This window comes from Coloeus monedula (genome assembly GCF_965178545.1).
Source record: "Coloeus monedula genome assembly, chromosome: 1".
Taxonomy (NCBI): domain Eukaryota; kingdom Metazoa; phylum Chordata; class Aves; order Passeriformes; family Corvidae; genus Coloeus; species Coloeus monedula.
Genome location: NC_138781.1, coordinates 65426474 through 65451151, shown reverse-complemented (window position 1 = coordinate 65451151; position 24678 = coordinate 65426474). Strand labels below are relative to the sequence as shown.

The following is a 24678-nucleotide window of genomic DNA, read 5'->3' as shown; positions in this document are numbered from 1 at the left end:
AAACCATACCATCTATTTTTTATTCACTGATACCACTCAGTGTTATGTGCTTTTGGATTTAAGATAATTTTTATTTGTATCTGCATGACCTGGTGATCACTGAAATACTACTAGGGGAGGAGATTAGACAGAAAAGTGTATTCTTGTCATACAAGTAGCTGGTAATATTTTAAAGCACCAACACCTGTGGTGCTAATAGTTGCAGCCGGAATTCATACAAACATGCCTGAAAGTTACTGATGGAACAGATACTGCACAGTGTGACTTTTCATAAAGTGGCAAAGCATCAAGAACACACAATGAATGATTTCAGTATGTGATTAGACCCATGAGCACTCAACAATTGTTATCATGGATTAGGCGGCACTTCAGAACCTTGAGATAGTTGTCGATTTTGTGGGAATCTCGGCGGAGGCAGTGCAGCAGGTTGTAAAAGGCAAAGAGTCTGGAGTCCTCATCAGCAAGCTGCAGGGATGGAAGTCCGTCCCATGGAGTGTAAATGTCATTTCCGACCTCCCCAGAATGAACCTAAATACACAAAATGGTACTAATAGTAAATGATAGTGAACCTGACTGGATGTAGAAGGCAGCATTTAAAATGCTGTCATTGAAGAATGCAAGTTACTATTGTATGGCTTCTAATGTGCTTTCTGTTGTGCCTCACACTATCCCATACAATGTTCCACATCTTCATTCAGATTTTGAAAGAATTTGTCAGATTTCCTGGTTTATTTCCCTAAAGCATGTAAAAAGCATAACTGTCTCAGTAGTGTTTTAAGAGAACTGGTGTGCTAACCAACATTCAGTGAAACCTGACTTTGCAAAGAAATCAAACCTTCCTTCTTGCATGGACTCATCAGGGACATCTCTCTTTGGCTCCCTCCACCTTCAAAACTTTGTTAACACTTGTTCTTAGAAGTTGTTTGTGTGAAACCAACAGATTTGTCTCAGCCCTTATCAGACAAATCTCTCAATAATACATATTCAGAAGTACTGGGCTTCAGATTCCATTAAAAAAAATGCTGAGTGATACAATGACCTCTAATGTTAGAAAACTACATGTAGGAACTCATGTAGTGAGCTAGTATCTGTGGTGAAGATTGGTTTAATTCTCCTTGTTTGAAAACAATCATTCATTTTCTCATATCACATAAATCTACCTTTCATAGCAAGAAGGAAGTCTGTGCCTACTGGTGCTTGTGCACCATCCTTATTTCATACAAGTTGTACTTTGTAAAGACACATAGGAGAATATGTGTCGCTATAATCCAGTTTAAGCAAAAGGCAAAAAAACCAGACCCACTATGACTCAAAAATGTGGTTTGACACTAATGAATGTGCCAGTCTTATCTCTTTCAGTAAATAATGTGAATGAGAAGGTGGTGACAGGGCAACTGGAGCAGCACCTAACTTACTCTTATCTGGAATCCTCACCTGCACCCTTTTTACACATGGATGTGTGATAGAGATGTATTTGATTACACTGATAAATGTATTTGTGGCCTGGATGGTATAAGGTTTCTGAGTGAAGAGACACCTCACTGAAAGAGAGACCATGAGCAATCTAGTGGAAAGTGGTGGATACAATGATGGTGGCACTCTTCGCGCTGTTCAGCTGCTCAGAGCAGTGAAGTCAGAACCTCTTGTCAACATCTAACTCACTGACAGAATGATAAATTCAGCGACTAACAGAGGCCCCTTTAAAAATAAACAAGCAAGAGCTGGTTTTATTCAGGAAAGCTTTCAATCAATTACTGGTAACAAGAGCTATTCAAGTATGGGTTTTGTGAAACAACAGCCCTGTTGTCTAAACTTACAAATATAGGGGGAACCAAGTCTGACACAGAGTCCAGAGGAATCAGTGTGGTGTGAAAAGAGAAATGAAAGATATCAGGGTTACTTTGCTGTATGCCACATCTTTGCAATAGCCCAGACTCCCAGAGCTGTTTTAAACACAGTATCTGTTTCCAAAAACTATGCATAATACCTATTTGTATACAGATAAACATAAATATGCTAAAACACACACACACACACACACATATATATATGTGCATATGGAAAAAATGGAGATGCCTTGTTAAACAATCAGGATTGCAAATTGAAAATACTCAAAGATAGAGTGACCACAGACAGTCCTGATGATTACACCCTCCCCTGAAGCATGACTGGGAGTATGATGGATTATTCTCTGACAATTATATCACATTGTCTCTTTAGAAATTGCAAGATAGCAGAAGAAAAGAAAGCTGAAAGAAGAAAGCTGAAAAGTTCTCAAACTCGACTATTTTGTCTCCCTTTTTTATCTTCACATCTACTGTTTCCTTTCATATTCCAGGCAGGGAGAGCCTATCAGTGTATGTGTCTTCCTTAAAGCAATAGGCTGGAAGGGTGTTAAGGACCTAATACTTACCCGCCCAACGATTTTCTCCATTCCTTCTAGAAGTCGTTTGTTTTGTTCTTCAATCTCCACAGCCTTCCAGAGAATGGTTTCTGGAGCTTCTTTGATTCTTTGTACTTCAGAGGCCAGATGGATCAGGGGATCATTCCAGGAGCGCAGAACTCCCAATATTAAATTCAGTAGGTCTTCATGCTGCTCATCCATAGTAAGGAAAGGCAGTTAAAAGAAGAAAGCTAAATTCTGGTAACATGTTTAGAGCAGTGTCCTCAGACACTGTGATTTAGGAACTTATTCCAGGACCTATCACTGTATGTGCCCTATAGCCTAGTCTTAGATAGCTCTATGCAATTGCATTTTTGAAGTTTGTCATTGGTGTCATCATGTTCTACAATATTTGCACAAGTCGTATTGCAGCGGAAAATATAATCGAATACTCTCAACATTAAGAACTAGCAAGCATAACTATGTCTCATCTCTGTGAAAGCACACCCAGAACTCCTTACCTGATTTTTGATGAACATTTTAAAATCCACTGATCTTTTTTTTTTTTTTTTTTTTTTTTTTTTTTTTTTTTTTTTTTTTTTTTTTTTTGGGTTTAGTACTGACTGGAAGGTGCACATTCTGGGAAACCACTAAATAGCTTTTATTGCCTCTACAGAATTCATCTGTCCTCCCCTTTGAACAGTAGTGCTTCCAGCAGTAGCTCTCCAGTTTTAAAAATTGTCCTTTCTTGTGGTCCATAGGAATTCATAAAGCTTATGGTTTAAGGTAGTGGCAGTATTAAACCTTTTCTTCTTTGCTAGATGCACAACCCAGGGCTGTGAATTCTATTGCTCCCAATAGAACATCTGAATGACACACAGAGAAGCTGGCAATACTGTGGGATTGAGAAGATACCACCACCACCATGAAACTGATAGAGATTTCACTCTGGAACAGCCCCATTTATATAGCTCTGATATTTTTCTCTCCTGAGAATTTTCAAATTGTATCTGTGAGCATAGGCTGAACAAGATTATCTTCATCTTCATTGAAGTTTATGATTATTACAAATGATGTATGTATGTAGTGTGTTTCTCTTTACAGATATTTTGCAGATTTTCACACTAGAGTCTTTGTATTTGAATGATGATGTGACCACTTTTGCCTACTGGTAACAGCAAGAATATATTTTCAATGCTTTTTTAGTAATGCCAGTGTTTTGAGTTACTGGAAAACTATTTATCTCTGTCTACATACAGCGATGTGTTTTTATGTTTGTAAATATATTAATTGTTTATAAGATGTTTTAAAATAATGTTTAAAAGTTGTAGTGTTCTCAGCACTGCACAAGCATGGTATCTGGCATTGCTCCATGAGGTAGTATTTTAATTGGAAATAAGATGCAGTGATTAAATGTACCATACAGGAAATGGAAGGTATGATGAAAGTCACTGGTACTTATATATGCTGTACGGTTTGCAACTTAATATCAGCAAATGTTAAATCAACTTTGGCTTTTTGGTGCTTTCCTCTTCCTGGCTTTTTTATTCTGATAGAGCTGATCTCCCTCTCTGACTGCTGCCTAATTGTTCCATAACCCTCCTTCCCTGCCTTCCCCTGTTCTGTCTTACACTGAATGACCCTAGAAATGAGACTTACATGAATCTGCTGAGCCTGCTCCTTATCTTCAGGAGTGGTTAAAGATGCAGTGTGGCAGCTATTGACAGCTTTTGCAATGAAACCCCGGCCCTGGGCGTAGCGTTCATCCTGCAGATCAGCACGGACAGGCATTATTGAGACAGAAAGGTAAGAGCTTCTGCTCAAACACTGTGCTAGCTAATTGTTGTTCCATAGCTTTTATCACTTCTTTTATGCTTTAATGGTCAAAAGTTTCTGGTGAGTCTCTAGAGTGGAACTGGCACCCAGCAAAAACATATGTTCCACAGATAAAGAGTGATGGGAAAATGTTATCTGTTAATAGAAGTGCTGGGGATCTTAGCAGCATTCAGGACTATATACAGATTTGGTCACCATTGGGACTATCACTGTCTGTGCAGCAGTCATATTTGTTTACTTATTGTATGTTAACATATGTTTGTGATTAAAAGTATTAAATTGGTGTTTTATATTTTCTTGCTCTCAGGAAAAGAGTACTTACAAATTCATTGAACATTTCCGAAGAGAGGAAGTGGATGTAGTGTGAAAGTTTAACTGCTCGGTCAAAAAGTTCCTCAAGGGAAAGTTGGCAATTGACAGATCCATTGGGGCAGATTGGCAAAGAGGTCACACCTTCCTTTGTCAGAAGCATGTGGGACACCAGAAGGACCACCAGCAACAAACCTGTTCCAGTTTAAAACACAGCAAAATAGGCTCACATTGACTTGCAGGTGCATTTAGAAGTGGCTGTCAGAGCCAAGTGCTGGGTGATTTGGGCTGTGCTGTCATACAGCTCAGAGAACCCCCTGTGCTGGCTGCTGAAGAGCAGTGGAGAACGGACACACTGTAATTCTGTAATTCTCTCATCCTTTCTCCCCTCTGTCATCCTGATGCTATAGCAGAGCCTGTTACAGAGTTTGAGGAGATAAGGTAACCTGTGCTGCATGTACAGTGTATTCTGAAGTATTTTACTGTGTGTCTGAATTTATACCATAGTGATAAAAAGAAGAAAAAACAAATCAAACTTCTTCACAGTGCAAATACAGATACATAATTATATTTGCACAGATACATATGTTTGGAAAATAGATTGGCCTTTTTATTTTTTTTCCTTTCTTTCTTTCTTTCCCTTTTTTTTTTTTTTTTTTTTTTTTTTTTTCAGTCCTCCTCCCAGAGGTCCTTTTCTTCTTTGAAAACATTTGGAGTTAAAATTAATTTTTGTGAGAGAGTGGGGTTAGGTCACTCTTAAGGTTGTGATTGTCCTGGGATTTTCTTCAAAAGATTTCCAGCAGCTGTGCTTCTTTGCTCGTTACAGTTTAACCCTAAATTTCCTACTTCTAAGAAAACAGTGATAGTTTTTGTCTTTTCTCCCTGAGCTTCTGAAACTGATATAAAGAACTTCTCCTTATCTAAAGCACAAAGCCTCATCTGTTTAAAACTTTCCATATTAACTTAACAGAGTTAAGTTTTTTATTCAGTGAAATAAAATAGACAGAAAAAACCAATGGAAAATAATGAAAAGAGAATATTTGGTAAATGAATGTACTTGTTCTGAGACTTTACTTCTGGAAACTGACCCGTTACCTATATTGGTTCACTAGACTTATTTATAATGCTAAATTAAGTGTATTTCAGAAATCAACAAAACCATCTGTAATGATATAATGTGATGTTTCTTTCTAGCTCTACATTAAAAAAAAGTGGATTTACACATTATTGAAGTAAGCCTTCCTTCTCCCCCATGGCCAAGGTACATGCTGCACGCTGCAGTTAGGAAAGTACTCTGAGGAATAACTCTATGAATAAGAAAACCTGAGACTTGTTGGCTTGGAAAGTTGACAACCATTAGGAAAACATTAATTTGAACATTAATACATCACCTCTAGACTTGTGGATAATGACTTCCAGTCATAGCCTTCTGAGTGGTGTAGCAAACCAGTCCAGATCCAAACTTTCACATGAAGGTGTGAAATCCCTCAAGCCAATTTTCTGTGACACTGCCCAATGCAAAGGTACTCTTAGAAGACAAAAGGAATCAAGTTCCTTTCTTCAGGTTTCACCCTATCTGGAAAACTAGGGGGCTGGAAGACCTCAGTTTCTAGATCTGTTACATTTCAGCTGCCTCCTAGTTCAATCAAAATGGAAAGAAATATAAAAATTATCAGCAGGTGAATGTCAAAAGTCTTACCTTTCAGTGAAGCCCCCTTGGTGCTCATGGTAGGGATCCTGTATGATGACTTGCTTTACCAGAAAGAAACCTCAATACTTGCTGTTATTCTCTGCACATACCACTTTTATATACACCACCCAGGGTCCATTTTGCATACATTCAGCAGGTCGTGGAGTTTGCCTCGATAATTACAAACATCAAATTGCCTTTCTTCCACATTCATATTCAGTATTTTTTTGGTCCTTTTTTTTTTTTTCCTTTTAACTGTGAGAGGGAATTTCATTAGTAAGTTGAGCTATGGGATCCCAAGTTTGATTGAATGAAGAACGTGTCAATATTTTGCCCTGAATGAGGTAAAAAATGCCACTGATCCTAGAAATCTCCAGTTCTGAGACAGGTATTCTCAACATTTCTAGTGTGCTGCTCCCATTACCCACAATACTCTTCTCATCCTTTCTTGTTTCTTCAGCCGCCTAAGCTTACTTACGTTAAAATTCTGGCTATTTGTGGGAGGCAAACAGTGGTTTGCAATGTCCCCATTGAGAGAAATAGCATAAATTGTACAGAAATTTATCCAGCATAAAAGGAATGCAGGCTCCTGGAAAGACAGGTCACTATCTGTAAAATTATAGGTATGACATTTCTGGTAGGTTAAAAAATATATTGCACAGTACAAATCTCGGTATAACTGATCCTCAGTCTGAGAGATGTTTAGAGAAATAGGCTGAGTTTTATATTGAAAAAGTAATAATTTAGAAGAATTGAAGAAGTAGGAGTTATATGTTTACTGCTTAATCTGAAATGTCTCATGAATAAGTTAGCATTATCTAAAAAGAAACAAACCCAACCTCTACAAACCCATGAAATTATTTTCTATATTCAAAAACCCTCTGCGTAAAAGATGGGCATTTCCACCACATGCAAAACATGTGCTGTCGTCAGCAGTGAGGTTTGTTCTCAAATCTGATGCATCTGTGGTAACCTACAAACCAGCCTCAGCAGGTTGGCCCTGGTTTCTCCTTGTGTGAGGCTCATCTGCATGAATATGTTAGCAAATATATAACCTTTCATCTGTTTCTCAGGTCCATTTACCCATGAAGAAACTTTCCAAATTAGATGGTCATAATGAATAAGGTATACAGTGTTAATGAATTTTCTTGCCTTTAGACAATTTGTTCCATACCTGTGGAACGGATATACATATAACTCAGAATCCTTCATTGTTTCATAACTGTGGACAGGATTCTGAACAAGGGAGAAGAAAAGTAAAGCATTTAGGGAAGGCATTCCTTGGGAAACAAGATGCTTAGGCAATAAATCAGAGCTGGTAACAGGAGCTCTACCTTTGCTAAGTTCTAGGATGTTTTCTAGAACAGTTTGTTCTGCTTAGAGGCTGCACTGTTATTGGAAATTGAAGTTCTGCTGAGTAAACAAAGCAGTTGTTGTCTGCAGCAGGAAAAGTGGCAATTTGATGAAGGCAGTAATATTAGAATGGGGCCACGGCAAAAACTCTAGAAAAAGCATTTGTCTCCTAAACTGATTTAGTGGCTTATGAGCTTGATTTAATTCAGCTCATTTGAAAACCTGCCCCAATAAGATTACAGGTGAGACTGAAAAATCCTGGTATCTCACATTAGAAGAGTCCTGTGAATTAGATGAACAGTTCTCAACCCACCTCTTGCTCTTTCATTTACTAGTCTCCTTTTCTTGGCATTCTGAGGGTTTGGTAGTGGGGCCAAAATAAGGCGCACAGTTAATTAATAGTCGGGACTAGATAACAAAGGCAGCAGGTAAACTCCCAAGGCTGTCTTTTCCATTTTTGGAGAGTGAGACCTCTCTGAGGCCTGACGGCATCAGCTGAAGTCAATATCCTCATATGACCTAGCTTGGAGAAGAACATGTCTTTTGCTGTGTAAATGTAGACAAGCACCTTAAACGTAGATCACAGGAGAGTGGTTTATTTGAAACAATTGCATGACATTTTAATTAAAACATTCTACCACAAAATAATATACTTTAATTTTCTCTTGCACCTTTCATCCTCAAATACTCTACGAACATGAATGGATTAAAATTGTCAGCAATCAAGAATCATAGGCAGGAGAGAAGACACTCTCCATAAAGTAGATAAGTATAAAGGTGAAGTTCTTTTGCCAGGTGTGAGAACTGACACAGAGGTTAAGTTTATTTGTATCTGCACAGGAAGTCTTGGGGGAAAAAAAAAAAAAATCCTGATTCTCAGACCTGCACTTTAAGTGAAGAACATAATTTCTTACTAGTACCAAAAAAGAAAAACAAAAGTGAGAGAAAGAAAAGAGAGGAAAAGTTATAATAACCAGAAATAAATATATTAAAATACTAATTTTCTTTTATAAATTAGGGATTTGGTTCTATTTAAAAGTTGAATAAAAACTTCAAAGTAGCTGAAAATGCTTCCTTCTGCCTTTTGAAAGGGACCTGGCTTTATAGAACTATATATGGAAGAAGTAGTATGAAACTTGGCATCCCATTGTCTCTGATTATGCTCTGAACCATGGAAAGGAAGTTCATCCTAGCCCCCAGTAGCCACCTAATTTTAACAATAGCTCAAGACAGCACTGTAAATAGCCGGAGAGTTATCAGTACTGAGGGAAAAGCCTCTGGAACAACTTGAGGATCTACAAAGCAGGGCTGTGATTAGCAGCATATATATAAAAAATTATCACATTCCTTTTATCTTCAAGATCTTTCCTGGAAATAAAATGAGTAGTTTTTACCACCCAGTGTAAACAATATAACAAAAGCGGGACTTACTATAGGCAGACTTTATTGTATAGCCTTTAGCTCATTATTCATGCTTCATAGGCATTACATGTGATGTATTGATATTACAGATAACAATATTTAGTGCTCATTTTTCACTAACCTTATCTTTCCATCTCATATCAGGTTGAAAACCATAAATTAGACTGTGGCATCTTGATTAGGACCTACTGATCAGTACTGAAGATCGAATATTCCTATTTCATTTTACTTTATTTAAAGTTTTTGAGATATGCTAAGTCTTGTGTCTAATTGATGGCTAATGCAGAAGAATGAAAAATCCTTTCTAATAGACTAGCTCCTTACTTAAACTACTTAAGTAGTTTAATTGAAGACTGGTAATATCACTTGATTTTGACTTTTACTTACTTGGAAATATCTGTCTTTAATTACAGAACATTAGTTGATGCAGAAGTTTGAAATGCCAAATTTTTGTTATGTTTTTGAAAGATGACTCCCAAGTGCAGATCATGCAAAGCTGAATGTTCAGAAAAATATTCCTGTATGTGATCTAAATGATTGACTCTTTGGATACACAATAATAAAAAAAAGGATTTGTGTGTTCTTGTGTTCTTGTTTTGCACATGCAATGAGATATACAAGGAAGGCCAAGGCCCCTCTGGAATTAAATCTGGCAAAGGATGTCAAGAAGAACAAGAAGGGCTTTTTCAAATACATGAATAACAAAAGGAAAGCTAAGGATTATGTGGGCCTGTTACCAAACAGAAGGGACACCCTGGTAACAGAGGATGCAGAGAAGGCAGAATTGCTGAATGCTGCCTTTGCATTGGGACATGACCAGCCTTCAGGAATCTCTGACCTGGGAGCCCAGGGTAGAGGAGGGTTGGAAGGAAGGTTTTCCCTTTTTCAAGGATGACTGGGTTAGAGAACAACCAGGCAAACATGATGTCCACAAGTCCATGGGCCCTGATAGGATTTATCCACAAGTGCTGAGAGAATTGGTGGACACCATAGCAAGCCTGCTCACAATCACCTTTGAAAGTTGGTGGCACTCAGGAAAGGTGCCTGAGGACTGCAAAAAAACATCACTCTGGTTTCCAGAAAGGACAAGTAAGAGGAGCCAGGGAACTACCATACAGTCAGCCTCACCTCAATCCCTGGAAAGGTGATGGAGTGCCCCATTCTGGGGGCCATCTTTGTCCACATGGAGGACAAGAAGGTGATCAGGAGTAGTCAGCATGGATACACTAAAGGTAAATCATGCTTGGCCAACCTAATTGCTTTCTGTGATGAGCAAACTACCTGGATAGATCAAGGGAAAGCAGTGGATATTGTGGAAAGCAGCTCTGTGGAGAAGGACCTGGGGGTCTTGTCTTTCTTATATAAAATAGTTGCTAAGTTATCCTGTCAACTTTACTTAGTGGTTGGCTTTGAAAAGTTGCAAAACTGTTTTATCTGGATCAAAACCAAATCCTCAGAGCACTTTAAATTTTCATAGAATCATAAAACCATATAATGGTTTGGGTTGGAGGGGACCTTAAAGTTCATCTTGTTCCAACCCCCTGCCACGGAGAGAGGCACCTTTCACTAGACCAGGTTGCTCAAAGCCCCATCCAAACTTGTGGAAAATAAATTTGGAAGAGGAACATAGACAGAATATTTTGTTTCAATCTAGATAGTTTTAAATGAAAAATGTTTTGTCTTTCATGATTACTCCCTATAATGTCCATGAAACTTTTGTGCAAAATTTAAGTGATCTTCTAGGAGTCTGTTAAACAAGGGCTCTTCTCCCATCTTCATCATATAGGGAACAGGAGAATTTTAAAAACATTCTTTCCAAATGTTTGTCTCAGCAAAACCAGCAAAATGGGGATTGAATCCTTTCTTAGTGTGCTCTCTGCATGCAGGCTGGTAAAAAATAGATAAGAACATAAGGAAAATAACTCCATATGGAGAAAAAAAAAAAGGTGGAAATCTTTGGGAGATTTTCAGTTTACTTTTAATTCACATACCAGTGTGGTTTCATTAAATTTCAGAAGTAGAAATAAAAATGAAATGGCAGAACATGTTTTAAAAATAATTTATCAACACTGCCACTATGATGACATACATCTAAGTACACCATGAAATATTAAGTGTGAATCCCAAGTAGAATTCCAGCTAATGATAGCAACAACCCAGGGGACTTTGCAAAGAATGGAGTAAAAGCTGACTAGTATATATTGGTCCTGATACTTGAAGTTGTTTGAAGCCTGTGGCTCAGTGCTCCCTAATGCTGTATCTGTGTATTATCAAATAACTTGGCAGTATGAATTTGATCTGGATCACGCATAACTGCATTATGGCACTTCAGCTGAATTATTGAGAGACCACGTTACAGTACTTATCCTGGCCTGATACTTGATACCAGATTTATCTGACCCTTGGAGGTCGGATGATAAGGATCTGACATCTGCTAGGACAGAGATGCACTACAAAACTTTTGGTATAAATGTGAAATGGCAGACTTAGCCCATGCTGGTTCAGCATTTAATGTCATGTGGTTTATTTATAAGGTATTATTTATCCAGTACCTTAAATCCAATTTTCCTTTACCAGAGGTGAAAACTAGTGATTTTGAAAGTGAAGACAAAGGGGAATCTCCACCCTCCAAAAAATCTTTAGAATGGATTACTGGGACCATTGCTGTGTAGTTGAGATTTTGAGTAGTTGTGACAGCTTCTTCTGTCTACCCAGTTTGAGTCTTGTTCTGCTTCTGGGACGGTGGAATAACATGCTGTGCCATAGTTGGCCTAATTGCCAAAGCTGTGAGATACAGCCCAGCCCAAATGAAGAAGTATGTAAGTATTTGCACACTTTAAGATACTGCTATAAAAACATCACTTTTTAGTGATGTTTAGTGTTTTAGCTCTTAGTCTCAAGAAGTATGCTTGACTCTGAAGCACACTGAGCACCATAGCTCCAAAGACTGAAGACCTCGTGTTTTAAATAGTTTCTATGTTTTTTGCTTGTTTTCCCACACATTAGCTTTTATGTATGATTTGTTTCCCTTGACAATGTTCAGCTACAATCATAGCTACAATATGCTACAATCAGGTTATTTTCCATAAGATCCAGATTTCAGCTAATCATTCTTCAGAATAAAGTAGAATGAGTTGCAAGATTTTACTTAGGGTAGGCATGCCAAAGTGGAATTTACTAGTGGGCTGGGTAATTATTGGTATTGGTTTAAGTGTTATATTTGTGTAGCACATTTCTAATAAAAAGTAAGAAACAGTGAAATTACCATCAGAAGGCTGAAATTTTCCTGCCAGTAAGTGGGAAACAGGAGAAATAGAACTTGGTTTAAGTATTTGCATATTTTTAATTCTATGGATAAATGCATCATTGGAAAAATATTTCCTTAAGTGCTTTGTGGAACTACAGTCTGTAAAAGTAAGAGGATGTTTTTTTCAATTGCAAATACATTGAAAAGAGTACTGAAGTGTGCACAGAGATTTTAAGCACATTTGAACAGGAAGGTATTTCCAGTTTGTGGTAAGCATGCTTCTGTTTTAGCACGCAGTATTTGATTTTAGTAATGGATAGTAACACAAAATGGCAAATGGCAGTTTTGTCCTGCTCTTTAGAAGTGCATTTTGTGAAGATGCATTTTTCCTCCTGATGTGAAATGCATGTGAAATGCTCATTGGTCCAAAAATTTCTGATATATATGTCAGGATTGAATGGAGAGTAAAAGGTGAGTAGAATTTTTTCGGGGGCTGTGGTATTAGCTGAAAGCAAAATAACAAGCAGAGATCTATTCTGATCTTGCTTTTTTTGGAGGATCTTACTTTTAGCTATGCATTTATCAGAGGGAGGATTCTCAATCAGAGGATTGCTCAAAATCCTCTGTTTCATAATGGAATGGAAGTAATACTGAAACAATGTGATGTTTACCTAATTGTCTTTAAGGAAGCATTCAACGTCATTTTTCTCTGAGTGATTTCAAAACCTATCACATTTTCTTTACTTCATTTGTTCATAACTGTCTCTAAACCTAATATATAAAAAAACCCCAAACCTACAAAACCCCAACAAACCCGTAATGGATGAGGTATATGTGCATCAGGCATCTCCTCTCCCACAGGAAATTTGGAACCTCAAATCTTATTTAGTATCTCACTAGAATATTTCTTCTATTCTACCTCATTTTTAAAGTATTTAAGTTAAGGTTGTCATATTTATTGAACCCAGGCTAGAAATTAATATTGACATAGATTTTTTTGAAAGACATGTGAAATTATTTTAGTAAAATGCATTGAACTACTTCCTAAAACTATTTTCTTTGAGGAAAAAGTGGGAAAATAGTTATTCTGTTACTATATATTCTGTGCTATTAAAAGGAATTCTGCTACAAGGTAAAAAATGCATGGAAATACATATAGATATATACAGCAGGAATAGGCCATGGTAAGTTCTGTGCCGAGGTTGTCAACTATTCCAGGGCATCTGGCAGGATTTGCTTATAACTTCAAAACTTATAGCTGATAGCTATATTGGACATTAATTAATATAAGCAAAAAAGAAATGAATGTCAATAAAAATGAAAACAACTGAAGCTTTTAAAGGAAACATTTTTAAACAGAAATAGAAAAAATATAGTCAAGAAAACTTTTTAGTAGCAGACATCTCTAACCAGTCCTTAAAAGGTCAAATACATTAAATTGCACACCTGCAGCACATTTTTATGTTTAAAAATTCATTAAAAAATATTGAAGGTGCATTTTTGTTCAATCTCTTCTTTAATGAATATATTTGCATATAATCACAGCTTTTCTCCTTTAGAGCTTTCTTACTCATTTCCTAAGTCCTCAGTCTGTAACCTGATCTTGCGGGATTTGCAAAGCTGAGGCCAAAGTCACCATGGAAATGTCATGACACTGCCATTTTCGGAAGTGCCTGGTCATTTTAAGTGGCTGACACGGTGCAGCTTCGTGGCTGAGCAGGAGCAGGAACGTCAAATAAACTGTGCAACTCACTTCATTAGCCATGGATTTTTGTGTAAACAGGAAGAGGTAAAGGAATTGTTGCCTGTTTTGTCTATGTATTTTACTTTGGTTTTTTTGAAGTGCGATTATAAATTCATTATTTGAGCTTCCCTTCAAACACAGCTCTTCCCAAGGCATGAAGGCTTTGATATTGTTACAGTCCTCCTTGGGAAAAAAATAAAAAAACACAACAGCAACCCAATAGGAGGGAGCAGAGTGCAGCACAATCTTTGCATGACTTTCTCCTTACAGATTTTCTGATTTGGCTGTGGTTTCAAAGCTTGGGGCTAATATTCCCTGTGGAGCATATTTCAAGAGTGTTTGGCTTTATACCTGTGAAACACATCAATACTATCCCACCTTCTAGACAGCAGAAAAGATAAAATTTTCCTAGTGAATAAAATTAACTTCTTTCTATCCTTCATAAAAATGAATATGCTAAACAGAGGTAGTTGATTAAAAAAAATAGACTTAAAGTAATTCTAATTAAAGGACTGAAGTTTTATTCAAATTATTATATTCTTTCCTTTAAAAAAAACCTCAACATCCTGCCAACCTCCTTAAACTTACGAGTTTTTAAATCAGTCTTTAGAAAGTAGAGGAGAGACCTGTATCAAAATAATGCATTTTTACATTTGTATTTGCTGTGAGGGATGCAATCATAGTATTAAAGATTTCTAATCTACTCTAAATCTTATAATAAAAAAATATTTCAGTTACGTGTAGGAGAAAGAGAGCCAGGTTACAATTAATGATGATCGAAGAACAGAACATCTCAGTTTTTGAATATTTATTTCTCATCTTTATAACAGTGGAGCAAAAGAGTAGGTCATGTTGGCTTGCAAAATTAAAAGTGTGGTATGAGTTTGCAGCACATTTTGCCACTATGACTCTTGAGTTTGTGTGTAGACATATCCTGTAGCTGGATCGATTATTCGCACATGGCTGTGAGCTGATGATTCCAAGTAATTATATGGGGATGAAAAGATGGCAGAAGGTTTTTTTTACTTTACATCAGACTTGTTCTGGAGAAAAAATCATCTTTAGGTAAATCAGTTAATGTAACTCGAAAATTCTTCCTGTTATAGTCAGTTTATCTTCCACAAAAATTTCTTTCCTACATGGATCAGAAATCTATGGCTGTTAAAAAAAACCAAAAAAGAAAATACAAACAAAGAAAAAACCCCAAACCCTTTTCATTTTAAGCAGTGTCAGTAGAAATAAACCTTTTTACTTCTTAGAAATAGTGATCATCAGAAGAACAGAAAGGCAAAGTGGCCAGTCATTTTTACGGTGCTCTGATTTTACTCTCTACCTTGTATGAACAAGTATGAAGGATTTGTAACTACACTGGCAGTAACAGAACCTGCAGGTATTTGTAATAAAGACCTCATTAATCCTGTAAAATCTTAGTGTGAGGTAGAGCTGCTGTTAACCATTCTCACTGGGCTAGATGTGAAGAACCTTCAAAGCCTGTAAACATGCCAGCAGTAACTGACTATTCTTGTACATTCCCTCCAGCCACCTTTCACTTCACAAAGGTTTTAATTTAGATCTCTTATATCTTTAAAAGCCTTAAAAAAAATTTCTCCTTATCTTCTTTTTGTTTTTTTCTCTATTTTCTTCTATTTAGAACATGAATCTGTGAGGAGGAAAAAAGACAACAAAAATCCTTGACATCTGGAGAGAATTTGAAATTGCTTTTTGCGTTCTGAATTGAAACCTGAAAGTTTTTTAAAAAATATGAGTAAAAGGACCAATCAGCAAGAGATACACCTAACTTATATGAAAGGCCCATGTCAGTGTTCAGTGCTCTCCACTGGAGATTTTGTGGAGGAATGTGATTAGTCTGAAGTTTTTTTCCTAAGAACATCAGTTCAGAAAGTCCTGTTAGGCTCTGAATAAAAGCAGACACAATTTCTATCACATTGTCCAGGACTGCAGACATGCCTCTAAACGACAGTGGAAGAAAAAGTATATAATTAGCATAAAACCCTTCAAAAAATATTCTGCGGGTGTTTCTGTTTGTTCTGTTTTCTGTAGGAAGATGTCCCTAGTGTTTCTGTTTTGTGGTAAATCTAAGGTATTTTTGGGACAAGTTCTAGAGGTTTGGAATAAAATCAGTAGAGGACATGTTGCTATCTCTACAGGAAGAGTTTTAACATTGTATGTTCTAATACCTTTGGAACTATGACTATTTCTATAACCCTAATGGAGTGTGACTTGCCAGTATACAAAGGCATAGGTCATGTGCATAAACTGCACATATACTTATGCTCTATTCTGAATCCCTATTTTAATTGCTGCAGAATCATCCACACATCATATAGCCCTATTTAATTTGTACTGGCTTTGGTTTTCCTTTCTCTACTGTTACATGTGTTCTATTCATGCCCTGCTGTGACACCACATGAAAAACAAAAGGTTGTTTGACCTCCCAAAATCCATTAGTCTGCCACCTGTCTTCATGTATCTAGATGCAATGATGCACATACTTGCATCATACAACGCATGCACATACCTCATTTTGTTCTGGACAAATGGTCTGGATCAGTCCAGAAATTTGTTTCACAGACACATCTAGTCATATGCACACCAGAAACATCCCATACAAGCATGTGTGCATGCAAACCCAATTCACAGGCCTACTGCATGTACAGGTGTCAGACTCAGTTAAAGTTGCAGAAAAATTTAGAAGGCCACAGTCCATGTTGATTTGTAATGCTTTTGACAGAGTAAGGTTCTGTGCAAAAAATGGAAGGAGTGATCTGGCTTCTCTCAGCCTCCTTTCACACTGTACTTTGTGTTAATGGAAGACCAGCTAATCTTAGCATATTGTCAGGTGAACCTGGATTATTTTTCTCAGTAGGTCATACTCTTAGCATATATGATCCTACGGCCAAAGTAAGAGAAGTGCCATGGTCTTCCCTGGGATAGTCCTGATATGATACTGAATTAGTGCAATATGTGGGATGAAGTTTGGTACAGATTCTCTTCTAAAACATACCCCTGTAGATTTAGGGAAGGACTAAATTTCAGATACTTATTTTGAATAGCAGTGAAATCTACTGTTTTGAACACTGATAGGGTTTAGCAAAGAAAAGATAGAATTATAAGGAGACAAGTTTTTGGGTTTTTTTTTGTCTCATTTATAATCTTGTTGCTAATGAATATCGCTTGCATGAACATGGCAGGTAATAGGGAAATCATTTAACCGTCACTTTGATCCACTGTTCAAGAACCTGAAAGTTACTTTTTTTCTGGCAAAGCCTTCTTAACTCCTTTTAATTTGTAATTTTTGTTCAGAATTTTAGCTATTGGAAGTATGCTGTTGCCTTATCCTGTTATTTTAATCTTGGCAAAATCCACATAGGAATTTAGCAAAATTGAGAATAGTTATCTATCTCATTGCTAATAACTATCAAAAATGTTATCAACCAAGTATATCTTTATTATTAAAAATGTATATATCTTCTTGGCAGGGCAAAAATTACATGTCACATTCCCTTGAAGTTGTTTGCTACCAGCTACTCTGATATTTTTTGGAACAGGCTTTGTAATAAAGAAGAGGCACGTTATCATTCCCTCAGGGTGTCAGCTCTCTCAGTTGCTGGATAATTCTGGAAACAATGAGTCCCATATCCAAGCCTAGTCCCACCAAGATCCAACCTGCATTCTGTCAGGTCTGAGATCCTGCTCAGATTTTTTATCACAGAATATGGTGGAGTGAGAAGGGATGCCTTATATATGTATCTATTTATATATAAATGACTAGAGTCTATTTATGGGTGAAAAGATAGGGATTAGATATTTTCATATATTTAAAAATAGTTGATGCATGTGGAAGGTATCTTTTCAGCTTTATACCGGCTAGCGCTTGTATTTCAATGCCTTAGAAAGCCTCGAGCAGCCTTGAGAGGTAGCAAGGGCGATCTAGCACTTTAGTAGCTCTAAAATCGGTACCTGAATCAGCTGCAGAGCAAATACCATCAGCAGAAGCAAAGAGGGAGAAATATAGCTTCCTGCTCGCTCAATTCCCTGCAGTTAGAAGCTTTCAAACGAGACAGACAACCAGAGATGTTCACAGGAAAGTAGCTGAGCTGAGAGAGAGGGTGGAGCCTCCCCTCGACCATCTTTTATTCGGAGAAGGGGAAAGGGGAGGCCTGGGGGCGGACCCGGGGTGAGCGGCCAATCAGACACTGCTGAAGAATCTGAGTTACATTTGGTTTTGCCCACGCTTGGAACAAAGGAGCTCGGAGCACATGGGCAGGAGCACGTGTCTTTGGGAGGGGGAGGGGAAGCTCGGAACAGGCAGCAACAGATGCAAAATATTGGTGTGATGTTCTTCCCAGGGGACTCTGTATCTTGGAAACTGGCTTGCTGCAGTTGGAACCCAGGACTATTTTTCAGATAGGCTTAAGGGCCATCTGGGCTAGAGGTATTTAAGTTACTAGCACAACCATGGATCCCTACTGCCAAATCCAAATCTGGAATTAATTTTGGAATTTGACCATTCAGAGAAAGAGCAACATAAAATTGTATCTGTCAATTGTTTTTAACTGTGGATGAGTAATACTGAATGCAGAGAAACCTCATGTTCAGGCCTTGCTATGAAAACTGGAGCATGAGTTGCATCATTGAAGAGTGTCATTTCAACTTGTTTGTGCTAGTGTTGTTTTACACTTATGATCCCTAAATCACTTCTTTTGTTTAGCTGGAGAGCTATTTCTTGACAAAATCTATGATTCTCAGAGACAGAGGATCAAGAGAGCAGTATTGTAACACTCCTGAGCTAAGGGAAGACTGGACCCAGGTTTTGGAAGAGCTATAGCAGAAAATAATAGCTTCTTTGTCATGCTAGCCAATATTCTGGAAGATTTTAGATGCTGAGTTTGCCATTGCTATCTAGCTTGTCTACCAATTGTCTGCTCTCCTGTTTCTTTGCCTACAGTTCAACACAGAACAAGAGCTAGCTCTAGAGAATGAGCGAGGAGAGATGGAATCATCTTAATTACTCTGATGGCTGTAGACAGCAAATAGTTGCAGTGTTTCAATTTTATATCCATCAACTGTCACCTAATTTAGTGGATACTCATTGATCTCCAGCAGAGAATTTTGAAATTATAATCAATATGAAGATGCCACAGAGGAATAATAATAAACTTCTTAGGAGCAGAAAATACATTTAATGAATCAGGAGGTTGAGTAAATAATACCACATGTATGTGGTGAGAGTTGTCTGGATAACTGTGGTTACAGCTCCAAATAGCTCCTAAATAGCCTACAAAATAAAAGTAGATTTAGTCATTATTATTGGAAGGTCTGTTCATGGGACTATATCAAACGAAGTTACAGCAGCATAAAACATGAGAAATATGAAAGCTCTTCTTGTTTCTCTTTTTTAAAAAAAGTGGTAGTTTCCTTTGATTTTCTGGCAAAGCATGTGTATATTTGTATATGTGAGGACAGTAAAGACATGGGATGAAAGTGGATAAAAGAAAGCTGCAACAAAAAGTAAGGAACACTTATTCCAGAGGGAAGAGTACTGCCCAGCTGAAGGATTGACAGAAAGGCTTGCGTGACTCTTGCCAGCATCTAAACCTCTGCTTCATCCAGTTTCATGTCTGTGGGCCAGTGCCATACCTCATCAGCTAGCTCGGCCCAGGCCACAGGAGTGAATAATCTGAACCCCAGAAGGGGCTAGAGCATTTAGACTAAGATTGTGCTGAGTAATCCCAGCTCTGACATTCCTGTGTGGCCTTGATCGCATTCCACAACATTTTTGCCTCATTAGCTTCATCAGTAAAAGTGGGTGATATTTACCTGAGGGCTTCATAGGAAATTTACCACTAACCAATTCATATCTGAGGATTTTGTGTACTGAGTCTGATCAGACAACACTCTCACCCATCAAGTGGCTGGACATTTAACAACCTACCCTCGCCCAGGCCTGCAACGCAGTTCAGCACCTGTGTGTGTCTCTATCTCCACTGACCCACGTCTTGGGTGCTGTTCCTAAAGAAGAGAAGTGGTAATGGGCTAAAGAGTCCCATCTGTCTGACTTAGGTAAAGCAAGCGAGTTAATGGTTCCACAGCTGTTCTGCAGCTCTCTCTCCATGCTGCCTTTCTGTGGGAGAATGTGTGGAGCAGAGGGAGCAGGCAGCTGTTGGGGGATTGAATAGGTGACCTCTGAGGCCCTTCCAACCTGAGTGACTTTGTGATTGCATAATTTGAGGCATGTGTTAAAGTAGGCTGGTTTCGGAGGTGTAATTAGGAAACAAAGAAAGAAGCCAGAAATCTATGACCATTTCTTCCACTCTTGCTGCTTTGTCTTCTGTCAGTTTAAGAAGATTAGAGGACCCTGTGTCTGTGTGTCTCTTGATTACAGAGCAGTACCTAAAAGAGGCCTTTTTGCTGGCTTCTTTTAATATTGGAGAAGGACTGTATATGGCAGCTCTGCTCTTCTCACATCACAGAAACTACAGAAAATTTGGTGCCTTCTCAGAGTGTACTGCTCACATGCTTCACTGTATACATGCATAGGTAAAACCCCTATATATTCCTGCAAGCATAACAGCCACCAGCTGGTTCTGGCCACAAGAAGACCTCGTGCTATGCCTGACAGCTGCCTTTCTCAGTGGCAATTCTCATACAGCAGAAGCAAGGGTACAAGCAAGTGATTTACTCTGCTTGTAGCAGAAGTTTATTCCCAGCTGACATCTTTCATGAAGACACCTTGGTCCATGTTAAACACATGCCACCGCTGATTCATCCAACCCTGATCCCCCTGCCTGCACCTGGCAGTCTCCCAGATTACCCCACAGGACAGACAAATTGCTCCCATGGCCTGTATGTAGCCCATGGGCTGTAGGTTGAGGAGACTGATGGCTACACTGCCTCGATTACTCTATTACTACTTTAAAGGCCCGAGCAGTGGCAAGAACAGATTCACTGAACGCTTGAACTCTTTGCACTCCTGAGCTATGCGACAGGCAGTGTTTAAAAATAGAAAGCACAGCTCCCCTGTGCAGCCCCTTTCCCAGCGATTCCTCCTGGCAGATGAAGTCATGCCCACAGCTCACTGCCCCATGAGTGGGCAGCCTGTCTCCGGCAGCGTCAGCAGGAGCCAGCACGGCGAGCTTAAAAGGCTGTCAGGGGTTGGCAGGTCGTCCGCCCAAGGCAGGAAAGAAGGGGGAGGGAGGGAGAAAAATTGAAAAATAACCACAAAGAGAACAAGCTCTTTTTTGAAATTGGAAACTTTAAAGAAAAGATTTATGAACCTTTGGGTTTATGAAACCACCTGGTGCTTTGGAGTTTGCTGCTGGTTAAATTTGGAAGTTCAAAGTTTGGTGGTTGTTTTCCTCCATTAAAAAAAAAAAAAAAAATACATTTAGAATAGTCTAATTCCACATGTGCATTGATCTTTTAAAACTCACGCCCACTTAACTTTGAGCTCGACTTGTAAAAATCAGAAAGATTTAGGGGGGAAAGCCTGTTACTTTTTAAGGGCAGCTTTGCCATTTGTGGTGCGCGTTGAGCAGTGCGGCCCCTGAACTCTGGCTTTGCCGTCTGCTCAGTTTCCTCGTGGGTGCGCAGTGTGACTTGTGCTCTGTTTTGACAGTTGGTGACCTGCGACCCCCAACCCATAAAATGTTTAGGCTGAGGACGCCTGAGAGGAGCTCTCAGACGTGATGGTTGGCGGCTCTTTTGAGACAGGCCCATCATCTTTCCCCCCAGCCCATATATAGCAGCGGCATGGAGCCTGTAGGTTTTGCTCACACAGCAGTTTGAGTCAGAGAGTTCCCCCCACGCTTCTGGTTCTGGGTTTCCAAAGAGAAGAGAGGTAAAAATGAGAGTAGGAGAGAATAAGAATCTCGTTTCGCCTTTAGGGTTGGACTACCGTTGAGCTTGTGGGTCTCAGCCATGATGCATGGCAGCAAAACACAGTTTAAATTCTGCTTTTGCAGGAGCATCTGAAGCTAGAAGGGATTGTCAGAGAGTTACGAAGTCTGTCCTTTGGTACTGAAACAGCAGCAATACAGCTTCATTTTTTGGTGGCTCGTTTCTTTCTGGTGTTTTATACTTACTGATTATGCCTTATTACAATATTTGTAGAGACAGATAGTTATTAGATTAGGATGAATCATTCAGAATGAACAATTTATTCAGCACATTGCTTATTTTCCCTTCTTAAGTTTGCAATTAAAAACTGTGTTACTCTTAAATGCATTCATTATTTCAAAATTAGCTGTCAGCTACATGAGTGAATATTCTTGTTCTGAGTTAATTTGCTGTCATTTTCAAGAAAAATATTAGTAATTTCCAGTACTCTGGCTAGCTTTGTGAGTCAGGTGAGGCTATCTCTGCTGCCCTTTTGGAGATGCAAGTATTAAAGCAGCAATAATGTTGTTCTGGAACAGTGTGTTTAATTCTAAAATCTAATTTCAGGTTGTTAGGGCTTAATTGTAGACTTGAAAACATGGTGTAAAAGTGTTTATACATAAGCAGGTATTTGAGATTAAAGTTACTCTCTTGCCAAGCTTTCATTAAATGTTTATAGAATGTGAAGGATGCTGGCCTTTAAGGACTAATTTGAGAATGTGTATGAAAGCTCCAGTTTTATAACTGGTGAAAAATAGCATCTGTTTCTTCTTTCTTGTGTTAATTCTCCTTTGACACGGCCAACCTTGTAGCATAAATGAGAGGTTTCTTATCGCAGCCTAATATCTGTCTATGGCAGGAGTTGAAGCAGTCATTGCAGCTTAATCAAAACTGAAGATTTTTGTTTTCAGTCAAAACCAAACATAGCAGGTAGAGTTCACTCCTGTAACCCAGCAGGGAAGATTTAAAGAACTGGTCTGTTTCTGGATTTGCCCTGTGACTTCTGACCCTCCTGTCAAAGATTACATTTGGCAGTACAGCTTATTACTTATCCTCTGGCTTATTAACTCCTACCATCACCTCATATACCTGGCGCTGCAATTTGAATTTTACTAGTTTGGAGGTTACTAACCCAGTCCCTAATTGCCAAGATCCATCTGTAAGAGATAGAAAATATACCTGTGAAAAAAGTTTTAGATGGCATGGGATTAATATTTTAGCACTGTGATAGCATTAATTCACATGCTAATTCTGCATTTTTGCTCTTTACTTGGAAGCTTACAGCTCTTGAAAGAGAGCATTATGTGCTCTGTCCTTCTTTTTCAGAATAAATGTGAGTTTTTCTCTTGTTCAGTCTTATGCTAAGAGTTTGAAATAAAGATAAAAGTTATTTCCACACAGCAATATGCTCCATGGTAAAAGAAGTATCTCCTGGAGATCTAGGTTGAATTTCTGACTCTTCCTTATGCAGGTTACTTCACAAGTTTCTGTTCTAGTTCTCTATGTATAGAGAAATTGACCTTATTGCTCTTCTGTGCCACCCTTTATACTGCTACTTGAAACTCAAAAATATTTAATCTGAAGATCAAACGCACTGGGTGCTGGTATAGAGTTTAGCACACAAAGATTATGACCTTGTTTGGGGTCATGCTCTTAATATTCCTAGGAGGTGGGCAGAATTATCCCCATTTTTCTCATGGGCCAGTTGAGGAAAAGTAAAGGTAAGAGATTATTAAAAGTAAAAAGGTAGAAGGAAATCTATGTATGTTCTCTTCCATTTTTTTGCTTTACTTGCATCTCAGGCCATCTTTAGGCACAGGCTAAAAGTGGGCATTCATCTTGGAGATCTGAGTACAGGCAGATAGGCCTGTGAGCCTTCCTCTTATCATGAGGACAGCAGAAATTAATTGACCTATGTTGCTAATCCCTTGAACCAGTTCTGCTCAAGAGCATACTTACCTGCCTCAGAAAAGTACATATTCCCTATGGGCACATATTTCCTGCAGGAAAGGTTAGGTGGTTATACCCTTTCATGTTCAGTTCCAGGGCAGAATTGTGTATGTCAGTGCTTGGAAATATTGGAAGTATTATGTGGGTGCTTTTGGCATAATATTTTCATGTATAAATCCTGGTGCCACAGAAGGAAATACTTCTGCCCCTTCCAATTCTAACCAATTTAAGTGGAAGAAAACTGGGAAAAGTGAAAGGGGAAAACTAGTTGGTGGTGGAGGAACTGCTCACATCTTCTGTGCTGGCCTGGAAGCCTGAACTAAAGTTTCTGTCTCTTTGGAGCAATGAGAGTTTTGCCATTCAGTTCCAAGACCCAAGATAGCATTCTCTGCTTAGTCAGTTTTAGTTCCCTTGTGTTAGACTATCAGGAGCTAACTGTGGAAGCAAATCTCTCAACCACTGGAGCTATTGAGTAATCAAGATATTATTCAAGAGGCTAAAGCTCTTTTGACTTTCCACCTGGGGTCCATGAGAGTGATGTGAAAGGATGCTTGCCCCACCTGTGGCTAATCAACAACACCTAAGTGAAACAGAACCCAAGAACTGTAATAATTTATTTCCATTGCAAAAGAATGCAATGTCTCAAATAAAAAAAAAAAGGAAAAAGACAAAAGAGATGCGCTAGACAATACCCTTTTTGGGAAACAGAGTAACACGGTCACATTGTGGCATACACTACAAATTCCACACACACTGCTGGAGGCTCAGGTCAGAAGTGCAAGCATATGTGAAGAACAGTGGGTGGAGAGAGGTCTGGAATGAAAAAACTTGTGCATCCTGCCTCA

General features: G+C 38.5%; 1 protein-coding gene across 1 annotated transcript; it reads right to left on the bottom strand.

Annotated features, from left to right (window-relative positions):
• Positions 1-336: 336 nt before the first annotated feature.
• On the bottom strand, positions 337-6255 carry PRL (prolactin; the record flags this gene model as incomplete). The annotated part of the gene is made up of 5 exons (XM_082277388.1): positions 337-528; positions 2414-2593; positions 4043-4150; positions 4542-4723; positions 6228-6255. 5 exons carry the CDS (start codon positions 6253-6255, stop codon positions 337-339), a joined length of 690 nt encoding a protein of 229 aa, XP_082133514.1.
• Between the last annotated feature and the right edge of the window lie 18423 nt (positions 6256-24678).